An 18,761-nucleotide genomic window follows, 5' to 3' on the forward strand; every position below is an offset into this window, starting at 1 on the left:
TAGGTTCGCCATCACTGGTCTAAACACTGGGCTTCTTAGCAGCCAGCCATGGAAATCTGACCAACCAGAGGTTCACAGCTGTGGGCCATACCCTCCACCTGGCCAGGGCACTTACAGGAGCTGCATTAGCCTTGTCACCGAGCCACTGGCCCTCTCTCATCTCTTTTTTTTTACTCTAGGGTGCAAAGCTATGTTCTATGAGCTCCTTGAAAACAAGCCTCCTGAGTCAGAGGTTTAATTTTATAAATATGTTATGAGCAAGAGAAATCGCTGTCTGATTATGCACTTCCCATTTTCATCATATTATGAAGTTGCACTGTGGTGCTGGCTGGCCTGTTGGTTACATTCATTGCTTTGCCTTTGAAACCACAAATGAGGCAGAAAGCGAAGCATGATTCCAGATGTAACTCAGTTCGAGTTCTCACATATTTAGACAATCTCAAAGGTAGTCTTTTATAAAGATGCTGCATTTGCCAGAACAAAAAACATTTATATACATGATGCTACTGTGCGTGCAGAGTCTGAGCCCCATGTGTCTTTCTAACATGAGATGGATGCTCACTCACCTCATCATTCAACACACACTCACTGAGCATCAAAGTACCAGAGATTGTTCTCAACAGTGAGATTATAACCAAGACTTGAGTCTGCTCTCATGAAGCTACAAGGTGTGTGTGTAAACAAACCATACATAACTCACTACATTCCCAGGTATGAGAATGTAAAAGAATGTGGGGTAGCCCTGGCCAGGTATCTCAGTTGGTTAGAACATCGTCCTGATATGTCAAAGTTTCAGGTTCGATCCCCAGTCAGGGCACATACAAGAATCAACCAAAGAATGCATAAATAAATAAATGGAATAATAAACCAATGTCTCTCCCTCCCCCCCTTTCCTTTCTCTAAAAATCAATTTAAAAAATTTAGACAAATGTAAAGCAGAGGGAGGAAAATGGCTGGGTGAGCAGGACCTGGGGATTGCTGGGTAATGGTGTGGTCATGCTAGGCTCCCTGATGAGGTGTTCCATGAGTAGGAGGCTCACTAAGCAAGGTGCCCCAGTGCGATCTGGGGATACCCCTCCCAGCAGAGGGACTGCCTGAAGCAGGAGTGGCAGAGGAGAGGGCCTGCTACTGGGTGTGTCTGAGGAAAGGTAATATTTATATGCAAGTGAATGAGAAAATTAATTCTCAGTCCCTGTTGCTATAGTCTGAATGTTTGTGCCCCCCTAAATTCATATGTTAAAATCCTATACCCCAGTATGGTGGGGATAGAACATGGGGCCTTTGAAAGGTAATTAGCGCACTTATAAAAGGGACCCAAGAGAGTTCTCTAGCCCCTTCCACCATGTGAGGACACAGCGAGAAAATGGCTGCCTGTAAACTAGAAAGCCCTCATTATTTGCCCAATCTGTCCATGCCTTGGAAGCTTCCAACCTCAAAAACAATGAGATATAAATGTCTGTTGTTTATAACTACCTAGTCTATGGTATTCTGTTACAGCAGCCCAAATGGACTAAAATACCTGTCACAAATATTTTTAATTTAAGCATAATCATTGCCATTTGGGAGCACAAAGTACTTGCTCCCAAGAAACATCTTGCTGGGCCTTTACACATGAAAATGGCTGTGCTGAGAAGTGGCCATGTACATGGAGGGCACCATACCTGTGTTTGTTTGATACTGTGCTTGGGAGACAAGCTTCCTGTGCTGTTTAGGCTGCTGACGCTGCCATGGGAAGGCGTGGAGCGGAGGCTGTCTTTAGGCGGGGGGCTAGCGGGCAGGACAGGCACGGCACCTGGGAACACTGTCTTCTTTCTCTTGGTGGGTGGGATGAGGGACGGGGGCAGGACGGAGGGCACGGGCTCCTTCTCAAGGGCTCGGTACACCAAGTGCATGGCCTGTAAATGCAGAAGAGAATCACGTTCAGGTGTCAGGACAAGGGCGGACAGAAGGCAGCTCTATCAGGGGCTGCAGTGACAAGACAAAGATCATTCTTTATATTATATATGTGTGTGTGTGTGTGTGTGTGTGTGTGTGTGTGTGTGTGTGTGTATTTTATTGATTTCAGAGAGGGAGGAGAGAGAGATAGAAACATCAATGATGAGAGAGAATCATCAATTGGCTGCCTCCTGCATGGCCCCTATTGGGGACCGAGCCCACAACCCGGGCATGTACCCTTGACAGGAATTGAACCCGGGACCCTTCAATCCACAGGCTGACGCTCTATCCACTGAGCCAAACCGGCTAGGGCCAAAGATTGTTCTTTTTGAGGTCACTTCTAAGCTGAACAGAATAAAAATAAACCTCTTCTAATAAGCTATACTTCCAATGTAAAATTTTCCAAGGCATTTGTGTAATTGTGATACTGAATGAATACAAAAGGAAGTCGATCATGCCAAACTCCACACGTCCCTTCACTACACAGGAGGGCCAGGGCTGACAACTCACAAAGTACTGGAATTTGAAAGTCTAAGGACACACCACAAGAGCTGCATTTACTTCAAGATATTCCAGAGACTCAGAAAACTACAGGAAAGGGTGCTGTGCCCAGGACAGGCAGCTCTCCTGTTTCAGGCAGGTAGGAAATGGAAACTTCGTCTAAAACAAAGATTAAAAGATTATTTCAAAATGTAATAAGACCAAACCACATTTACAATGCTCCTCACTTCAAAATATTCTTTAAGTTGCTATTTACATAGAGAACAGATCCTTAACACAGGTAGGTCACTATAAAACGCAACAAAATGTTACACCCAGCCGAAACCGGTTTGGCTCAGTGGATAGAGCGTCGGCCTGCGGACTGAAAGGTCCCAGGTTCGATTCCGGTCAAGGGCATGTACCTGGGTTGGGGGCACATCTCCAGTGGGAGATGTGCAGGAGGCAGCTGGTCGATGTTTCTCTCTCATCGGTGTTTCTAACTCTCTTTCCCTTTCCCTTCCTCTCTGTAAAAAAATCAATAAAATATAAAAAAAAAAATAAAAAAAAAATGTTACACCCAGCTGGTGAATAAAAAAAACACAAAAAATGACACAATTCTAAGACCCATTTATAAAAGAACATAAATCTTGGCTAACGTGATAAGAAATGACAAAAACAAAACAAAAAGGGCCCAGCTGGTGTGGCTCAGCGGTTGCGCATCGACCCATGAACCAGGAGGTCACGGCTCGATTCCCAGCCACAGCACATGCCCGGGTTGCAGGCTTGATCCCCAGTAAGGGGTGTGCAGAAGGCAGCCAATCGATGATTCTTTCTCATCATTGATGTTTCTATATCTCTATCCCTCTCCCTTCTCTCTCTGAAATCAATAAAAAAACATATTAAAAAAGAGAGAGAGGGAGAGAGAGAGAGAGAGAGAGAGAGAGAGAGAGAGAGAGAAACTTGGGGCTCATGAAGCTGTGAGAAGAAAGAGGCCCATTCCAGGTTCACTCTGGGCCAATCACCCCATTCCTGAGGACCACTCCAAGGACGCTTCAATGATATGAACACTTTAAGTCAAATGCAGTCAAAAGAAATATGAAAAAATAAATAATGAGGGGGCAAGGGGAGGAGACTGGGGAGTTTCATGTTTAATAAGGGCAGGGTTTCAGTTCTGCAAGATGCAGAGAGTTCTGGAGATGGATGGAAGTGCGGATGGCACAACAATGTGAATGTACTTAATGCCACTGACTTGGACACTTAAAAATTATTAAGATGGTAAATTTTATGTTATATTTTACTATACAAAAAATAATAATAACAATGGACAACCAGTGAAAACAATAGGATGGAGAAACATGGAAAATGCTCAAAGTAAAAAGGCAGAACAGAGTTGACATGAGTGGAGAAAACACAACTGAATACTTGTTAGGTGTAAGGCAGGGGTGGGGAAACTTTTTTCTGCCAAGGGCCATTTGGATAACTATAACATCATTTGTGAGCCATACAAAATTATCAACTTAAAAATTAGCCTGCTTTAGGACTATCCCTATTAACTTTCTTTTATGTAAATAATTTGTGAGTTTCTGAAAAACTTGCTTTTGCTTATTTAATTTTGAATAAAAGCTAAATTCATAATACAAAAAAATTAGCCTGCTATATTTTGTCAAACATTTAATTAACTCACCCCTAATGCCTTGGCAGGGCCAGACCAAATCATTTCATGGGCCTTATACGGCCCTCAGGCTAGACGTTCCCCACTCCTGGCGTAAGGGATTATGAAGGGGATGGTAAGAGAAATCTGTAATTCCCTTGTAAAATGGTTTAGATTTAATCTAGAAGCTTAAAAGCTCAAAGGCTTTATACACATAATATAGTAAAGATAGGAAGACGCTTCAATTCATGTATATGTTGTGAAAATCACATTTTAAAGATATTTAAAATTCCTAGAACAGAGGGATATGGTTGGGTATTCCCAGATAATTCACAATTGTGGTATTTTTTTTTCAATTTTGTTCTTTGAGGGGGGCAGGGGGGACCTTTGAACTTAATTGCTGTTTATTAAAGCCTTATCCTTAACTACAAGGGACTACTTTATTCTTTGTTTGAGATGTAATGGAATGAGGTAAGTGAATAAATCCTATAAATGGGAGGAAGGTCCAACATGGGGATGAGGTGGAAGGGAGAGAGAAGAGGAGGGACAGACTGACAGGGGCACAGGATGAAGAGGGCAGGCTCAAGGAGAGGTCAGCCCAGCCCACCGGGCAGCTGAAGAAGCGGATAGGTCGCTGCAGGGCTGTGCAGGGAGGGCAGCTATATGGGAAGGTAGCGCATAGGACAGAAGAGCCTTATCTGCACACAGTTCCACTGCTGTCACTAAAAGAAGAGGGTGAGAGTGCCTGGGTTTAGGCCCAGACAGAAGCCAACGTGGAGCAGGAGCACTCCAGGGGTACTGAGCACCCCAGTGCCCAGATTCTGGTTTCCAACAACATTCTCCACTACAAGGACTGGGACACCCTGGAAAAAGGGCTGACTGGGGGAGCCAGGCGGGTCTTACTGTGCCATGAGGAAACAACTGGTCAGAGAATGATGGGATGTGACCAAAGGACAAAGGAGTCAACTGGGAAGAGCTCCCACTGGGCAAAATAAGTCAGGCCAGTAAAGGATTACAAACCGTGAAGCAGAGGACGCATCCATAGTCCACTCTGATAGAAACAAATTCCTGATGGTAGAAGGCTAGCTAGAAAATGCACAAGGATGATGGAATTACAAGATCCCCACCTGCAACCACCAGAATCCTAACTGATGGAGTCAAGACTCCTGGGAGGATGGGAGGACGAGCAGGTGAGAATCAGAGGGGTATCAGGGTGTTCAGTCTCCATGTGTCTCTCACAAGACACTGAACACGAAGAAAAAGAATAACTACAGCAGCCTCCACCCTGACCTCAATCAAGAATTGACACTGTCGCAATGACATGTAATAAGACACCACACGTTCTAGAGATGACTTGCCCTAAGACATCACATGTCCTATGGATACCCCAGGAGAACATAAATCCCATAAAGGTGCACGGCCTGGATCATCAGAGAGAACAAGAGACAACCCCATGCTGAGGGACATTCTACAAATGCACTCTTCAAATGCCCATGTGTGCCATGGGACATGAAGACAGAGCTGCCCCAGATCAGAGGACACAAAAGAAACAGGGTTACAGAACAGAACATACCAGGCTGGAGTCTCTTTAACTACAAAGGACATTTTGCAGAAAATTGGCAAAAATATGAATAATATCCTTAGATTATATAGTAGATGATATAATATAGTAATATAGCCTGGCTGGTATAGCTCAGTGGTTGAGTGTCAACCCATGAACCAGGAGGTCAGGGTTCAATTCCAGGTCAGGGCACATGCCCAGGTTGTGAGCTCAATCCCCAGGAGGAGGCTTACAGGAGGCAGCCAATGAATGATTCTCTCTCATCATTGATGTTTCTCTCTCCCTCTCCCTCCCTTTCTCTAAAATCAATAAAAATATTTTTTTTAAAAAAAAAATATATATATAGTAATATATAACTATAATAATAATTACTATAATAAATTAAATAATTTCAAAGCTCATTTCCTGGTTTTAAAATGGAAAATGGTTATGTAAGAAAATTCCTTGGTTTTAAGAAACACACACTTAAGTATTTTGGATTTAAAAGGTATAGCATCTGTAACTTACTCTAAAATGGTCCAAAAGAAAATTCATGGATGTGTATACATATATACATTTACTCATAGAGAGAGAGAGAGGGAGAAAGGGAGGGAAAAAAGATAAATGTGGTAAAATAGAATCTGAGTGAAGGGTGTTTACTATAACTTCTCTTTAAATCTAAATTATCCTATATAAGAAAAGGCTAACATGCAAATCGACCGAACGGCGGAACAACCGGTGCTCTAATGCACAGTGACCACCAGGGGGCAGATGCTCAATGCAGGAGCTGCCCCCTGGTGGTCAGTGCGCTCCCACAGGGAGAGCGCCACTCAGCCAAAAGCCGCGCTCACGTCTGGCGAGCACAGCGGCCATGGTGGGGCCGTGCTAAGGATGTTGCAGGGAGCGGGCCTAAGCTGGCAGTCAGACATCCCTCAAGGGCTCCCGGACTATGAGAGGGTACAGACTAGGCTGAGGGGACCCCCCACCCCCGCCTGAGTGCACAAATTTTGTGCACTGGGCTTCTAGTATCTAAATAAACATTTTTAAAAATTAAAGAAAAAAATAAGTCCAGAAACCTTCCCCACACCATGAGAGGCACAACAGAGTGAGGAAAGAGAGTCACAGTGGGGGCCTACCACAGCAAACTCATCTCTGTCCAGATGTCCATCCTTGTCAATGTCACTGAGGTCCCAGACCTGCAAGGGAAAGAGCAGCAAGGCTTACCGGGGGGTGGGACGTACCAAGGCTTACTAGGGGAGGAAGGGCTGGTGTGCAGCAAGAGAGCCCACCAGAACTCAGATTCTGAGTGCATGCTGGAGTTAAAACGAGGCAATCAAAATGCATTAAGAACCAATCTGCAGATTCTCTGAAAAACCATCATCCAATGAAGTATTATGAGTTCCAAGAACCATTCTGTCATATTATGTTCATGATTTTCTCTAACAAATGATCATGATTGTAATCACAATCATGTGATTTTTTTCTTTATCACCTCACAAAGAAATCTTAGCTAGAAAGATAGTTTGTTTTTGGCACAGGTGTTGCTCTAAACGTAAGACGACCCCCCCCCACCACCACCACCACCCCGCCCACACAGTCGTGGGCATGTGGTCAAGCAGGTCTGTGGTGTCTCATCTCCTCTCCCATCAGCAGATGGTGAGTCAGGTGCTAGGCTTGTGCTAGGCTTACGTAGGACCTGAAGACCAGGCAGACAGGTATGAGTTCCTAGAAAAAGGCCACGTGCCAGATTTTTTAAAGCACAATTGAGGCAATGACCCAAGTTAGCTCTCCACCCTGCTGTGTCCTTGGCTATGACCTCTCAAACATTCCAGAGGCCAGACCTCCAGCTGGCCTCCCTGCCTTTAGTACTATCCCCAGGGTAACTACAGGGACTGCTCTAGAACAAACTCTGACACTACCATGCCCTGCTGACAACTCCTCAGTCTGGCACATGGAGTCCCCAGTACCCTTAACAGGTCCTGCAGCCCAGGCCAGCCTCCTGGGACTCCACCTTGAACTCTAGGGACACCAGAGTATTCATAGTCCCCTCAAGCATAAGAATGCCCTCTAAAAGGTTTTCAGAAAAGCTGGCAATAGTAAAGCCATGTTACAAGCCTTAAAGACATTGAAGTCATTAAGGTCCCTGAAAATGGCTATAAGAAATTTTAATAATGAAACCATTTTCATAAGACATGAGCTAATTTTAAAGCTTCATATAACTAGTGCAAATGATTTGGTGGAATTTCTAAATGTTAGTAAAAAATAAAAAAATAAAGGTGTTCAGTATTGGGCTGAGGGCTTTATGCCTTTTCATTTAGGAAGCAGAAAAGTAACTTTCCCAAAGATACAGTGTATGTGTGGGGGAACCAGTATAGGAATGGGCCTTCCTGCCTCCACAGTCCTCCCTATGCCCAGGGCTTCCCCACTGACATGGGCCAAATCATTCTTTGTGGGGCATCCTAGGGTGTTGTGCAGCACCTCTGGCCTCCATCGACATGATGCCAACAGCACCCAAGCCAGGTGGGACAGCCCAAACTGCTCCAGACATTGCTCATGTCCCCTGGGGGTAGAATGGCACTACCCAGCATGCCAGGCTGCCTCTGATCATGCTGTCACAGCCTGGCCTTCTCAACCTGTAGTCTGCCACCTGAATGAGCCATGTGTAAAGCCTAGGGAGTGTCTGTGGACAGCAAACATGGGGCCAGCAGAATCCGCAGCCTTTAGGGAGGTGAGAAAACCACTTACCCTGCCCAGGACATCAAGAGGTAACTTTGAGTTCATGAGAACTGGCTTAACTTTGTCTCCAGAGAGCAAGCCATTTATAGGTAACAAGCTTTCAAAAATTCCATCGAATTTTGCCTTTTCTTCCACCTAGTTGGAAAGAAATAGCCCAAGTGAGTAAAAAAGTGGGCCTGTGGGAGAGTCTAAAGCGAGCTGGAAGCTCAATGAACGTGGGCGAGGATCCACCCCAGGCCTCACCTAAATGCACAAGATAGTCTTACAGCAGTTCCAGAATGAACTTATGCCCTGCAAGAAACCTCCTCTGATACCCATGGATCTGGCAGTCAAGATCAATAGGAGAGAGAGGATCTGACCCCAGGGGCTGCCAGGGAGATAAAGATCATTCCATCTGTGTCCTGGGACAAGAGCATGCATGGATTTTAGTTCTTTAAACAAAGAACTAAATCTGGATATCAATCTACAGAACTAACAGAATTAAAGAACCAAATATAAAAGTAAACCAAAGATTTGCCTGGACAGTGTAGCTCAGTGGTTGAGCTTCGGCCCATGAATCAGGAGATCATGGTTCGATTCCCAGTCAGGGCATGTGCCTAGGCTGCAGGCTCGATCCCCAGGAGGGGGAATCGTGCAGGAAGCAGCCGATCAATGTTTCTCTCTCATCAATGTTTCTATCTCTCTATCCCTCCCCCTTCCTCTAAAATCAATAAAAATATATTAGCCCTAGTCAGTTTGGCTTAGTGGATAGAGCATCAGCTTGCAGGTTGAAGGGTCCCAGGTTCGATTCCGGTCAAGGGCACATGCCTGGGTTGCGGGCTCGATCCCCAGTGTGGGGTGTGCAGGAAACAGCCAATCAATGATTCTCTCTTATCATTGATGTTTCTATCTCTCTCCCTCTTCCTTCCTCTCTGAAATAAAAACATATTTTAAAAAAATAAAACAAAGATTTAAGTAACTAGTTATCCAAATCAGCATTAAACTAGGAAGTTCCCTGTGTCTAACAGTAAAATAATAAATAATAAAAATTCCTCATTAACAGAGTGAAGGTCTGGGCAGAGCAGTAGCTCCTGCTATTTTGAAATATGACGTGAGGACAGCATATAAAGGGGCTGTTGGTGAGGAAGTTTTGGGTGGGAGATTCCAATATGCCTCCTGCAGAAATAGAGCCTGCAGTAATTGCAACCAGGAGACCGAAGACCTCTCACCACCCGCTCTGACTACAAGCTGAAACCACTGGGGGCCCTAGGAAAACACTCTCAACAAGTGTTCCTCAAAAAAAGAAAGCAGCAGCAAAATGTGGTTCACACAGACACTGGAGTATCATTCAATCTTAAAAAGGAGGGAATTCTGACACAAGCTTCAGTATGGATGAGTCCAGAGGACATTATGCTAAGTGAAATAAGCCAGACACCAAGGACAAATTCTGTGTAATTCCACTTATATGAGGTCCCTAAAGTGGTCAAACTCACAGAGACAGAAAGTAGAATGGTGGGTGTTGGGGGCTGAGAGAAGTGAATGGGGAGTTAGTGTTTAATGGAGACAAGAAATAGCCCAAGTGAATATGAACAAGTTCTAAGAATGGATAGTGGTGATGGCTGCACGATGTGAATGTACTTAACACAACTGAACTGTACACTTAAAAATCATTAAGATGGTGAACTTTGTTATGTGTATTTAATCACACACACAAAAAAGAACAAGAAGAAGATGACCAGACACTGCACATATGAGCCACTGTGAGCGACAAGAAGCCAAACACTCTGTCTGCCTTGAGCGTTGGGCTTCTCCCGCTGATCTGTCAGGCTCAGTGACTTGGTGCTTCAAGAAATTCAGAAACTTTCACAACAGAAAAGAACACTTGGCCCTTCAGGTTTGTTTGTCACTGTTCTCTCTGAATGGAATCTCTCTTGAAAACAGTCTACCCCATCCCAGCCCCACTTCTACCCTGACTGCCTACCCTCCTCAAGGCCTCAAAGGCTCCTCAGCTCCAAGCCCTCTTCCTGAGGCCTCCCATGGCCCCCACCAGAAAGAGACCAGAAATGTTCAAGGAATAAGATCTCTTTGGTGCCATTTTTCATGACAAAGCAGCCCTTTTTCAAAGCAAGCATCATGCGACTGAACAATGGATAAAGAAAAAGTCCTTTGCTACTGGGATCACCACCAGCAAACTGCTCGATTGCTCACAGAGGAAACTTCACCACTCCTTGGTCACATGAGGCCTCCGCCTGCCCTGTCTCTGCACAGACCTCTCTCCATCTAAACCTTTCCAAGGAGAGAACAGACCAACTACGTAAAAACAGAAAAGAAGCACTTGGGGGCTGGAGGGGGTCAATATTTTATAGCAAGACTGTTGTTAATGTCAGTATTTAAGCCAAATAAAAGTGAGGAAATGTGACAATCCTCTCACAGTGAGTGGGAGTGAGGAAGTCTCATCATTATCCGAGGGACCATCTCTGCATCCCCATGTGCATTTCCTTTAGGAGTCATTCTGCACTTACTGGAAGACACCACTCATTTTTCTCTTTCTAGAAGCAGTAACACAGCTTTCCAGCCGTAACATCTCTTTCTTAAAAGTTTATGTCTGAGAGAAGCTTCAAAAAGCAATGAAAACATCAGAGAAGGAAGAGTGATAACACATAAGCTAGCTGGAAATGATAGAAAGAGTTGCAAAGACATGCTGGAGGTCCTAAAGCTTGCAAGTTCTCACAATTTCCCCTCTATCCTGATTAACCAATCCAAGCAGCAGAAACCACAGAACATGACCTAAAATGCAAGGCCATAGCTGCTCTAAAGACTTTCATTTGAAAAAGTATTTCATCCCAATTCTATGGCATACTCACTCTGAAATACAGATGACACAATCCTATAAAATATTTGAATCAACATTATAAATGGCTAAACAACTGCACATGAAGGACAGCCAAGGGGTGTCACCCCTGTCACTTACCCTCACAGCCCAAAGAGCCTCTGCAGAAGGTGGTGTGACCATCAAAGGGCTGCTGGTGTCATGCTGGGGAGAAAAGAGAAAGAATCTGCTGTGACTGACACAGAATTCAATTACAGGAGGATGTGTTTATGTTAAGGATACACATTTCAAAGTGCTTTCACAACAGGGGAAGACCTGGTGCGCTCACCCTCTTGGGAACATACTCATGCTGTTCCCTCCCCCCTCTTCTTCCCTCTCAGGCATGCATCTCCTAAACTTCAAGGGACCCCAGGAGACTTGCAACCAGGGAAGCAATGGGCAACGGCAGCTCGTCCCAGGCTTACCCCCTGAACCTGTCTCCAAGGGCCCCTTTTCTCTGCCTTTCCAGTGAGCTGACAGCAGCCACACCTTGGCTCAGTTCTTTCCCCTAACGTTTCTAGAGCCAAAGCAGCCCCACAGTCTTTCTCCTGTTGTTTCCTATATCCAAGGCCCTTCCTTGTTTCACTGTCCCCAGCTTTAATAAACGTACTCTCAAAATAATTATTAAAACAAAAGGGGAAGACCTCAAAAAGTCAAACACAATGACCATAAGACCCAGCAATTCTATTCTGAGGTTTGCACTGAAAAGAAGTGAAAACAGGTGTGCAAATCCTTATATATGAATTTTTATGTCCACTAGCAGATGAGCAGATTAAACAAATGGGTGGGTCGTACAATGCAATCTTTCTCAGCCATGAAAAGGAATGAAGCATCGACACACACTACAAAGTGGATGAATCTTGACATTATACTGAGTGAAAGTCAGATGTATGATTCCATAAAATGTCTAGAACGGGCAAACCAGAGACAGAAGCAGATTAGTGGCTGCCAGTGGCTGGGGAAGGGGAAATAGGGAGTGATTACTTAATGGGTAGAGGGCTTCCTTTTGGGGTGATGAAATGTTCTAGAACTAGATAGAGGTAAAGGTTGCACAATATTGTGAATGCATGAAATATCACCAAATTGTTCATAATTTTAGGTTATGTGAATTTCATCTCAATAAAAAAGGGAGAAAGAAAACATGGAGAGGCAGGCAGACAGACATAGATACAAATGGGTGGTATTACAAGGTGAATTGGAAGGATTTTAACACTTACGAATTTAGGCGGTGGCATGTTCAAATTCAGATTGCTCAAGGTAACTTCATGGCCACTCTGTGCACAGGCCACTAGTCTCAGTGCAACATAGAAACCCTGCAAATCCAAAAGAAGGAGGATGTATAAATCCTACCCAGCCGGCAGTGGCAGCAGAGGAAGAGCTGTCTGTGGCAGCAGGCTTTATGGTTCTCAACCTTCCTAATGCCGAGACCCTTTAATACAGTTCCTCATGTTGTGGTGACCCCCAACCATAAAATTATTTTCGTTGCTACTTCATAACTGTAATGTTGCTACTGTTATGAATCGTAATGTAAATATCTGATATGCAGGATGTATTTAGGCGACCCCTGTGAGAGGGTTGTTCGACCCCCAAAGGGGTCGCGACCCATAGGTTGAGAACCGCTGCTTTAGGGAAAGGGATTTCAGTTCACGTCAACAGAGATTGCATGTGCAAAAGTCACTTACAGTGTCAAGGTGAACTGATCTCACCCTGGGAGCATTGTTTAAATGAGTATGCTAAAACAGACTTAGCCCATTTGCATCCTGCATGCTGTAAAATTTCAAATAAATGTATTTTCAAAAATAATCAGCTCCCAACACTTAGGAAATGCTAGATTGTATAACTAGCAAGCTTAACATGTTTAAGACTATGAATTATGGCTCATATGTGTGTTTTTAAAAATGATTTGAAATAGACACAGCTGTTGGGGAATTTACATTCAGGATTCCTGTGATCCCCTTGGCTGGCCTCACTGAAGAGGGCATCCCCTGCCCACCCACCTCCACCTGTCGTGGCCCGAGGTGGACTTCACCTACCAGGCAGGGAAAAAGGACCTGAACTAGGCAATCCGCAGCCTTGGCTCCCCCCTGCCCTCCTCCTAACCCTGAACAAGCCTCACCACAGGCTTAGTGAACTCATAAAGCATCACCTAATTTTTTTTAATTGATCAACTGGATCCAGAACATAGACTGTTTTATTTTTTTTAACATTTTTTGTTTGTTTTAACATGGACTGTTTTAAAACTACAATTACAGTATTTTTTTAATGTCTTCAAAGAGATAAGCAATAGATCAGTCTTCCTCAAGCTGCTGGCCACAGAATGCCCATGTAGAGTGTCAAATAAAGGGGACGTAAGCCCTAGCCGGTTTGGCTCAGTGGATAGAGCATCGGCCTGTGGACTGAAGGATCCCGGGTTCAATTCTGGTCAAGGGCACATGCCTGGGTTTCAGGCTCGATCCCCAGTAGAAGGCACCCAATCAATGATTCATTCTCTCTCTCTCTCTCTCTCTCTCTCTCTCTCTCTCTCTCTCTCTCTCCCTTAAAAAATATATTTTAAAAAGGGGGGGGGCATAAGTTTAGGGGGACTAAATTAGGAAAAGGTAACAGGCTTCTTTCCATTGAGGATATTCAGACCTTATACATGCAGATACACAGTGTGAACCTCAAGGAGGGGGGAACAGTAGATGATGCTTTCCCGATGGATCAGATCCTAAACTGTGAGATACCAGGAAAAACATCCCTTGGAATGCAGTTTAGGGAAAAGCTGAGCTAAATTAAAATATAACCATTTAATATCATTTGTAAGTACTATAAATTTCCATTTATAGAACATTCTTGAAATGATGAAATTGAAATGGAGAAGGAACCAGCAGTTGCCAGGGAGTATGGTGTGACTACCAAGGGCAGCAGATGAGGGACTGATTCACTGTGGTGCTGGGGCAGGTCTATGTCCTGACTGTGGTGACGGTTACGGGAATCTATGCAAGTGATAACATGATACAGAAGGACACACACCAAAAAAAAACCAAAGAAGTGCTTATAAAACTGGTCAGCTCTGAGTAAGGTCTCTTACTGTTTTAGTACTGCCTTGGCTCTGATCATTGTGCTATAGTGACAGAAGCAGCTCTCACTGGGGGAGGTGAGGAAGGAGACACGGGAACTCTGAACCATTTCTGCAACTTCCATGAGAGTCGGAAGTTATTTCAAAATAAAATGTTTTTGAAAACATTTTAATCACTTGTAAGCACACAAAATATGAAAAGATATGCTAACCATGAAAGATGGCTCCAAATGTTCAACAAAAGGCCTTTATTTATAAAGAAAATCTTCCCATTTAACAATTTGACAACTGCACTTTTGTCTAGTGACACATGTCAGTGGTACGAACAGGAAGGAAGTGCAGAGGAGGCCAGCCTGAGGGCTCTGACCCGGCCCTTCCACTTGGTCTGAGCATACGTGTATATACCTGTTTGTCCAAGAACCCTTTACCTTCTGGGTCGGCCAAGTCCCATATCTGTAGAAACAGAAAAATTCTCATGAGTGTGACTGCTGATCACTGCTCATTTATTCACAAAACAGGAGCCACCACCATTATAGGTAGGTCTTAAGGGAAGGCCGGAGCAATCTCCAGTTTGTAGCAGGGGAATGACCTGTGCCTCTCCCTCCGCCAGTCCATGGCAGAGCCCCAAGAACACCCAGGTCCATTCAGCTCCCAGGCTGACACAAATCCATAAGCTGTCAAGACCCCTGGAACGCTCAAGCCTCTTGTCTGCTACCTAAGCAGCGAGTGGCAGCTGCCACCAGAGCATGTGGACCCACCTTTTACAGCCCTATTACAGAGGGTGGCAATGGCCTATCCACTCCCAGGAGGCCTGTCCCCAAGAAAAGGGGTCTGCAGAGCACATCCTTCCACCTGCTGGGGAAGCCCCAAGGGCAGCCGCAGAAACACCCTCAGTCTTGACGTACCTTCCCAAGGATAATGTCTGAGAGCCCAGACTTCTTTAGAAAAAGTGCAGCTTCACTGGCTCCAACTCTCCCTGTGTATGCTGGGTCTACCTGCAATGGGAGAGCGACACTGAGATGCAGCTTCAGGAAGCAGAGCAGCAGATAAGGCAGCATCCACCACACTAACTGGGGCTGATAATCCAGAGAACAGAAGGGACCAGAGGTCACACCAGGCTTCAGTACAGGGCTGTGCTTTCTGGGTCACTCACTCTAGAGTTCCATCCAAAAAGACACCAGTGAAACTTACCTGCTTGTAATAAGACTCATATAATGGATTTCCAGTGGGAATCTGTAAACAAAACCAGATATTGGTTAAAAGTAGACATATCCCTCCCTCAATTTTATTACCAAAATATAAAATAGTGAAAGAAATTGCACTTTAAACAACCTCTATAGACACACTGCAGTTTATTTTCAGCTATAGACACTACACTTACTTGAATTAGAAAAAGGAAATGCTAATGCTCTTTAACAAATCCCAATTTCTACACCAACAACATGGTTGTTCAGGCAGGAGTGACAGCCCAGAGTCGATTTCCATGTGCTGAACGATGGAATTCAATGTGTCTGGGAGCTCAAAGAAAGACACCCTTTTACTGTGAGATCATTCTCTGGCTCCAGAATCAGGAGTCTCTGCATGTCATCATGAATCACCAGACATGCAAGCATCAAACCGGTTTCCCAGCCCCAGATTTCGTCCCCACCTGCCACCAAGGGACTATGCAGAAATGCACATTGACCAGCCCACTGGAAAAGAACTGGCCAGTGACACTCCCACTATGATAGGCAGGAAGTTCAAAGTCCTTGGCTCAGCACAAGATACTCCACACTCCAGAGTATAAATCCCCGAGACACTGCTGTTAACTGCCTTGTCCAGTGTCATGTGGCAAGTCAAGGATCCAGCCCGGTTAGCAGCTGAGCCCCTGCACTTGCCCCCATGCCCAGGACCTCTCTTCCCGTGGGGAAGGGAGGGTAACCAGGGGAGGGGCAGATGGGAAGGAATTAAGCAGCCACTAAGATGTGGGCTATAAAGGCTGACACATGGTGGTGGTTTGCTTGCTTGTTTGTTTTTAAGATTTTTACATTGATTTTTAGAGAGAGGAAGGGAGAGGGAGAGCAACACTGATGTGAGAGAAACATCGACGGGCTTCCTCCTTTTGCATGCCCTCTACTGGGGATCAAACGCAACCTGGGCATGTGCCCTGACTGGGAATTGAACCAGCAACCTTTTGGTGCACAGGATGATGCCCAACCCAACCACAATGGCTAGGGCAATGTGTTGGTGTCTTACAGTGTGCAGGGAGCAAAGCAGTATACAAACCTGCTGTTGATTAAGTGAGCAAAGAAACATGAAGACAACACCATTACCTATATACTAGAGGCCCAGTGCATGAATTCGTGCAGGGGTGGGGTCCTTCGGGGTGGCCTGCATAGATAAGGCCCCAGCTCCAGCCTCCAGCCTCCAGCCTCACAGCTCAACAGCCCTGCCTGGCACCCCGCCGTGGCCTGGCGCCACCCCCTCACCTGCTCTACCATCCCGCCTGCGGGGCAATCGATCAGTGCCGGGCCCCCCTCCTGGCTCCCTCAGCGCCTGGGACCCAGGCAGGGTCCCAGGCAGGGCACATACCTAGGTTGCAGGTTCCATCCTGGGTCAGGGTATATACAGAGGCAACCAATAGATGTCGATCTCTCCCTCCCTCTCTCTCTGAAATCAATGAACATCCCCTTGGGTCAGGATTAAGAAGAAAAAAAGAAAAAAAAACTAAGTAAGAAAGGCTGGAAGGTAATGAGTGATGGCTTGAGAAAGAAAAGGTGATACCACCAATGAGGATTAAGAAGTATACTGCTGTATCAGCTCCCTGCCCAGAGCTCTTACCTGACACCATCACTGGGGGAGGCTGTCACCCTTAGCTCCTTATGATCTTAGGGGACAGTGTCCACCATCACACTCTGTGTGGCCTCCTAGGTTTAAAACTCCGCATGCCTTCAAAACACTCCCATCTCCCAGAGGATTAAGGCTGACAGGGGAAGTAAAGTCAGGCAGGCTATTTGTCATCTCTTAGTCAAGGTGACAGGGCCGCACCAATATAGCACAGCACTTGCCACTGACACTAGAGTGGAATGCACAGACTCAGAGGTCTGCCCTATGACAACAAAGGTCCCCTTCCCACCAAAATTCAGCAAGGCACAGGTATGAAGTGCATTTCTCATGGGTGTTTGTTTTTTTTAAAAAAAAAATCTCAAGGCAGGCAAGAAAGGTTTCCAAGCTACTGTGAGTCCAGTGAAAAAAGTTACAGTATTTGGGGAAGACAGGGTTAACAATTGTCTCAAACTTCCCAAATGCCTTTGAGCTTCAAGATCCATGATCAAGAGAAACAAGGCCCTGAATAATCCAGAAAAGTCTAAAGCACCAGACCCAAAGCTCCCCTCATCTGTGCTGAGGACTTACTCCAGTCTAGGGCCAGATGTCAATCCCAAATCATCTCAACTGATGGAAAGACCAGACTGTGCCTCTGCCCCTCTTCTCTAACTATGGGATTTAACTTGGGTAAATTGGGGCAAGGAAGCAGATACAGGTTTGGATTTCATTACATAATTCAGCTACTGCAAAAGCAGAAGGGGAGGAAAGAAGGGAAAACACCAGATCTAACCGGCACTTCCTCTTAACACACTACTTTCTCACATGGATGGTGGTTACACATGCAAGCTGCCCAAAATGCCATTGTGACAAAGCTGAATATGCATGCTATTTTAATCTATTTTAATTGATTTCAGAGAGGAAGGGGGAGGGAGAGAGAGATAGAAACATCAATGATGAGAGAGAATCATTGATTGGCTGCCTCCTGCACACCCCTACAGGGGATTGAGCCCGCAACTGGGCATGTGCCCTTGACCGGAATCGAACTCGGAACCTGTCAGTCTGCAGGCTGACGCTCTATCCACTGAGCCAAACCAGCTAGGGCTGAACATGCATGCTATTAATGCCATCAATCTCTCAAATGTTGGACAATCTGTGTGGCCAGTGCTTGCAGAGAGACCTCAGTACAACCAGCTGGCTGGTGGGGCAGCAGCTCCCAGAGGATGCATCAAAGCTACTGGGACAAAGCCTCCAAGCTGCCTGCCTATGTCTAACCCCAAAGTAAGCCCAGGGCCAAGCACTGGGCAAAGGCAGAAAGAGAACAGGCCAGGGGACAAGGCTTTCAGTGTAAGAGAAGCAAGGCCCTGGCAGGGTAGTTCAAGGTTATGGGTTTGATCCCCGATAAGGGCACATATAAGAAGCAACCAATGAATGCATAAATAAGTGGAACAATAAATCAATGTTCCCCTCTCTCTGTCTTTCTCGCCCTTCCTCTAAAATCAATACATAAAAATTAAAATAAAGAACGGAAGCAAGACGGGCATGGCATTCTCCTTCATCAGCCCACTGTACTAATAAAATGCCATCTTCAACTAGGCATTGTCTGAATTATGGATGAGTTTCAGTAAGTTTTGGTTTGACCTTTTAGTTGCTCTTCATGTCTTCCTCTTTAAATAAATTTTTATTTTTAATTACAGTTGACGTACAATAT

At 45.1% G+C, this 18,761-nt stretch overlaps 1 protein-coding gene and 1 pseudogene across 18 annotated transcripts in view; one reads left to right on the forward strand and one right to left on the reverse strand.

The window, feature by feature from the left end:
* The window catches only part of EPS15L1 (epidermal growth factor receptor pathway substrate 15 like 1), a 97,558-nt gene that overhangs the window by 58,889 nt on the left and 19,908 nt on the right, over positions 1–18,761 (reverse strand). For 12 of the 18 annotated variants that reach the window (XR_330431.3, XR_002831858.1, XR_002831859.1 and 9 more), the window contains exons 2-9: positions 15,440–15,481; positions 15,154–15,243; positions 14,654–14,701; positions 12,408–12,503; positions 11,293–11,355; positions 8,352–8,477; positions 6,743–6,802; positions 1,662–1,895 (exon numbers count right to left, since the gene is read on the reverse strand). Coding sequence is in view for 15 of the 18 variants with exons in the window: in XM_023763277.1 (XP_023619045.1) it covers positions 1,662–1,895; positions 6,743–6,802; positions 8,352–8,477; positions 11,293–11,355; positions 12,408–12,503; positions 14,654–14,701; positions 15,154–15,243; positions 15,440–15,481 (759 nt within the window). In the remaining 3 variants the exon portion in view is untranslated. Of the gene's footprint in view, positions 1–1,661; positions 1,896–6,742; positions 6,803–8,351; positions 8,478–11,292; positions 11,356–12,407; positions 12,504–14,653; positions 14,702–15,153; positions 15,244–15,439; positions 15,482–15,629; positions 16,237–18,761 lie in introns of those variants that run through there. The other 6 variants (XM_023763281.1, XM_023763272.1, XM_023763276.1 and 3 more) reach the window with 6 other exon arrangements.
* LOC111828089 lies at positions 7,632–7,767 on the forward strand (annotated as a pseudogene).

This window comes from Myotis lucifugus, unplaced genomic scaffold (assembly GCF_000147115.1).
Source record: "Myotis lucifugus unplaced genomic scaffold, Myoluc2.0 scaffold_280, whole genome shotgun sequence".
Lineage (NCBI taxonomy): Eukaryota > Metazoa > Chordata > Mammalia > Chiroptera > Vespertilionidae > Myotis > Myotis lucifugus.